This window comes from Sardina pilchardus, chromosome 9 (assembly GCF_963854185.1).
Source record: "Sardina pilchardus chromosome 9, fSarPil1.1, whole genome shotgun sequence".
In the NCBI taxonomy this organism is placed as follows: domain Eukaryota; kingdom Metazoa; phylum Chordata; class Actinopteri; order Clupeiformes; family Clupeidae; genus Sardina; species Sardina pilchardus.
In genome coordinates, this window is record NC_085002.1 from 7,665,447 (window position 1) to 7,670,446 (window position 5,000).

A 5,000-nucleotide genomic window follows, 5' to 3' on the forward strand; every position below is an offset into this window, starting at 1 on the left:
GGTTATGTGGAGAGGAGGGGGAATTTTCTGGAATTCCAAGGCTGTTGTGAATGACATTCTGGAATCTCCAGAGTGTGTGTGTGTCTGTGGGCAAGGGGGTTGCTGTTGAAGGAGGTGTTTGGGGGGGTGGATATGAAGTTGAAGGCGCAGACTTCAAGCTAGTCCTGCTTTTCATTAGCTAGTTATGAAGGGGGGGGTAGATGTTTGACAGCAACAGTTTGATTCAAAAAGGCCTTTGGTGGGGGAGTCAAGCCGGGGGTATTTAAAATTCAAAGGCATTGCATGTGAAGCGGGTGCTTCTGCAGTTCTACCCTTGGGGAGTGTGCTGAATGAGCCATTTGTTAGCCACTGAAGGACACTTAACATCCGTCATTTGTGTTGCCTGAGTAGCGCAGCTCCTCTTTTCCGTCGGCCACTAACCAGCAATATAAAAGCTGGGTTTTATCCACTGACCTTCATCTGAAGGCTTTTCCCCCTCTCTCTTTCTACTCTCATTGTTTACATGGTGTAGGCTATGTGCGCTCTGCCAAGAGCAGGGAGTACAGCTACAAGAGTTTTTACTCCCTTCTCAATCTTGAACGCTGAAGGTATCACACAAAAATCCAACAAAAAGCAGAGGCAAGTGATTTTCAAACTTATGCACTCTGGGACCCGGTTTCAGATCGATTCGTTTTAGGGCTATGCGTTTGCAGTATTCGTTTGGACGAACGGACAAAACGATGCCAAACAGCTGCGTTTAACCCAAAATGCGTCTCCGTGTGGACATGGCCTCAGAAGTGTGAAGGTGTGTTTCTAATTACCCCCTGATTATTGACAAATAACATCCATCAAATACAAAATGTAATGTTTTATACCTTACTGTAATAAAAGTACTTATACTTATCAAGCGCAAATGTTTGCCTCTATCTGGAAAGTCTACGGAATTTGGACAAAATATTTGGAGAGAGCAAGCCCGGGGGAAAGTGTACAGCAACAACAAGCAATAAACCCATATGTCAGTGGCTGGATGGCTGTAACAGATGACTCTGCATTTTTTCTTGCTTTACTGAGCATTACCCATTCTTGGCTGATTTATCAGTGAATGTGTCAAAGCAAATTTAAAACATTAACATTTAAATACAGTATCATACTTTAGTACACACAAATTTTACTAAATTACATGCAAGCAATGGCACTGAATGATTACTGTAAAGTTTGTGGCTCCAACCATGATATTCTGACTATCTGGTATAATTTCCAGTGGATATAATAACTGTTGTCTTTGCCTTTTGATTTAAAGCTATGCTTATTTTCCATCTTCTTAACATACTAAATCTTCTTATTCTTACATAAGATCACCACAAATATAGAACAAATTTTCATATGCCTTTTTTACACTATTACTGGTCATTGTGTAGCCATTCTGTGAACCACAGAGAGAGTTTGGGACGATGTATTTTTTGTAATGTATTTTCAAAGGCATCGAGGTAACCAAAAACCCTGAGCCATCTGGTTCCATAATCACTCCTCACACATACAAAGGGCCTTTCTCAGCCCTCACTCCATGTTTATTTTGTGTTCCCCTTTTATTTACCTTCATGGCACAGGTACGGGAACAAGAGACCTGGCACGGGAAAGACAGACAGATAGAGAGAGGGAGAAAGAAATGGACAGATAGAGAAAGGGAGAGATAGGATGAGATATGCAAGGAATTCACCATACACACAGACGCACGCACAGACACACACACACACACACACACATACTTGACCTCTTAGTGAACTATCTCTTCTCAACAAATCCAATTTCTTAAGCACTGATAATGGTCTAACCAGAACCGCACAATAGTAGACTTGAAAAGATAGTTCTGATTGAGATTCAAAAGCCTATCTCAAGTATGAGAGACTTCCACTTGTCATAAAGTAGGTTCGGCAGCACGGCCATACAGAAAAAATAAAAGCAAGCCGTAATCTCCTTTAAAGTGTCACTTTGCCCCCATTTTTGCTCATTCTTTTACTCTATCCCCTCTTTGATAGACATCATCACGTTGCGCCTTTCATCACGAAGAAACTCAGGCTTCACTCAGCTCTCTTTCATGCCTTCATCTCATCTTCTCCGCATCTGCACATTTGAAAAGCTGTATCAGATGTGTTTTTTAGGGCAGCTAACCAAAGTGGTGCAATAGCTCCAGCTCCAAAGTCACTCTTCTAAGTTCTAAGTGAATGATGCAATTAAGGTTCTGCCATCCAGAACCATCCAGAAATGTCCTGGCCTCAGGAACTGTTGTGTGTGAACCCTTGTTCCGGCTAAAGATCCTCAAGAAGCAATCTAAGTGAAAGTCTCTTCCTAACTATGAATACAGTGGACATGGCACATCTGGCCAATAGTCGATGGTTAAAACCGACTGACTAGTTCCCGCCTCCAAATACGCTATGTGACTTGGTGAAACATCAATATGGCCGTTAGAACTGAAGGGAGGGGGGAGGACTAATACGCACTATGGCTCAACCTGCTGAACAGTTATGGGTAGAAAAACAGACCTCAGGCATGGGCAATTGCCTGTTTTCAATGATGGGGTAAATGGGGAGGAGAGGGAAAACATACACTAACTGGCACCAGCAGCTGAACCAATAGCATGGCACCATATTTCTCTCCATCTGTAAACAACATAGATGATTTAAAGCGACACTGCTGAGCTTATCGCTCCTCCTCTCATGCAGCGGGATGGATGTGTATAAACAGTTAGCCATTCATTCCAAGGATGATAATTAGTGAGGGAAGATTATCTATTTTAAGTTGATAAAAAAACATTAAAATACATAAAATAAAGAGATAGTAGAGATAGAGGGAGAGAGAGAAAAGAAAGAAAGAAAGAAAGAAAGAAAGAGAGAGAGAGAGAGGGAGAGGTATGCTTACAGCTACTGTCTTACAGGGCATTTTCTCCTCACCCACCCAAATCACCCAAATCACCTAAGTTCTCACCCTCGTCATCAGTGGATATGCAGTAGGAAAGTCAAAGCTCTTCATACAGTGGACCAAAGGAATTACTGAGGTGCACTAGCTTATCAAACACAAGCTGACACATTCCTGGATGAGTAACCCCCCACCCTCTCCAACAAAGCGCTTTTGTTTACTTGTTTTCTTGGTAAAATTAGACTTAAATAAACATTTACATGTACACATTCATTTTTATTGTAAAGCTATTGGCAACTGGCTGACAATCCCAAAATTATATTTATGAACATAACTACACTAAACTAAAAATAAAAAAAAATAAAAAAATATCAAGCGACTGGTTAACAATTCCAAAACAATGCTCAAAAAAATATGAATATGCCCATTTCTACTAAAACAAATTCATATTCATATTCATATTTCACTATGATAACTACCCCGGCCGGTAATCAATGGTTGCAATCAAACAGTTTTCAGAAACGGCTATTACCTTTCCCAAGGTACCGCTCCAGTCTCCTGCTATGACTACCAAAGGCGTCTCTGAAGTCCAACAGGGATTGGGCATAATGAAGACACAGCTTTGAAAAAAAATCAACTGACAAAAAAATTGATGCCCAAAAAAATCCAGTTATGCCCAACAGTATGAGCCAAAGTTATTCCTGCAGGGCTCAGCACAACGACAGGGTATTTTCAACTATACTTGGCAACTAATCTCCAAGTTCACTATATTATTGCATTGCCTCTAGACATAAACAAACATGTATATACTAACAACGTCAGTCAGTGGTAAAAACAGCACGTTTCCGAAGGAAAACCAAACTTTAACAATACTGCCAATGCTGCCGCTTCGGTGTCCAAAGAAAACCTCTGTGTCAAACTCTCATTGTCCATAAAGAATTGACCACTAAGTTGAGATCTGTCATTGGTGTTTGTTTTACAAGACAAGAATAAACAAAGGCTACAGTAATGACCCATGGCTTATTTGACTATCTGGAGACCTTGGTGAGACATTCCGACCTTTCCGTACAAAGGTTGATGTCGGACTACAACAGCAGCCAGGAGCCAGGTTGGCTTGTGACACACCTCCCACCATTCTGTACAATACAGTGGATCACAACATAGCCTACAATTATAGGCTTTAAGCCAACAGCAACACCTCCCCTGGTTCTGTTGAACACAGTAAGGGTAAATTACTGATGCCCGATGGTGATGAAAAACACAGGTAGGCCTAGTGGTTGTCATGTGGGGGTGGATTTAAAGAAGGTTTCACACTAGCAGGGTATACACCTAAATACATACAGACATACCAAAGAGGTTTTCCTACATAAAGAGAAGTTCAAGTTAGGTCAAACAAAAATGAAGTGTGTGGACTCTTTGTGTTAGGAGCCCACCATCTCCAATCTGAATACATATTTAATGTGCAGGGCGGCAGTGAAAGAAGTGCCCTTCACTGTGCGTCACCATGCCAAACTGAGAATCACAATATAAACTTTTGAAGTTATTTATTTTACTTTTTGAAGACACAACACCTCAAACATGTTTGGTCATTATCTGTGCAAAAGGCTACAGCTTAATTGCACATTTCAGTGCAAATACTTTCAGATGTCCAATAGCTGTAACTTTAAAGGACATTAATGCTGAGGCTAAATGCAAGGTGCGGAGTCACCCCCAACACTCGGGTTTCAAATCACAGCTCTCCAAATATTTATCCGTGACGATCGAACACGGTGACACTCGTGCGTTGTCAGATGTCGCAAATGGACTGTCACTAGTGACGCAGCTCAATCGAAGCACTGGATGCGTGCGCATGCAAACAACTACGCTCGCACGCACAAACACACGCACACACACACACACACAAACATACACACACAGACGCATTTACACACGCGTAGGCCTACTAGCCTCCCTTGGAGCTGTCGTAATGATACTCTTTATTTGCCCCAAAGTAAACACACCCAGTAACAACACACTGTTGCTCAATGGGGCCACGAAGAGGGCAGAGCAAAAGAGTTTAGCATAATCTAAACAAATCAAAGCAACCCAGGGAACTCTCAAATTAGACA

The 5,000-nt window shown here is 41.6% G+C and overlaps 1 protein-coding gene across 3 annotated transcripts in view; it reads right to left on the reverse strand.

Moving 5' to 3' along the window:
• The window catches only part of LOC134092586 (RNA-binding motif, single-stranded-interacting protein 2-like), a 47,732-nt gene that overhangs the window by 41,309 nt on the left and 1,423 nt on the right, over positions 1–5,000 (reverse strand). For 2 of the 3 annotated variants that reach the window (XM_062545565.1, XM_062545563.1), the window contains exon 1: positions 3,425–3,712. The exons of the other annotated variant lie outside the window; for it this stretch is intronic. In XM_062545565.1, the coding sequence (XP_062401549.1) occupies positions 3,425–3,499 (75 nt within the window). In that variant the 5' untranslated portion in view covers positions 3,500–3,712. Of the gene's footprint in view, positions 1–3,424; positions 3,713–5,000 lie in introns of those variants that run through there. 3 annotated transcript variants of the gene reach the window in all.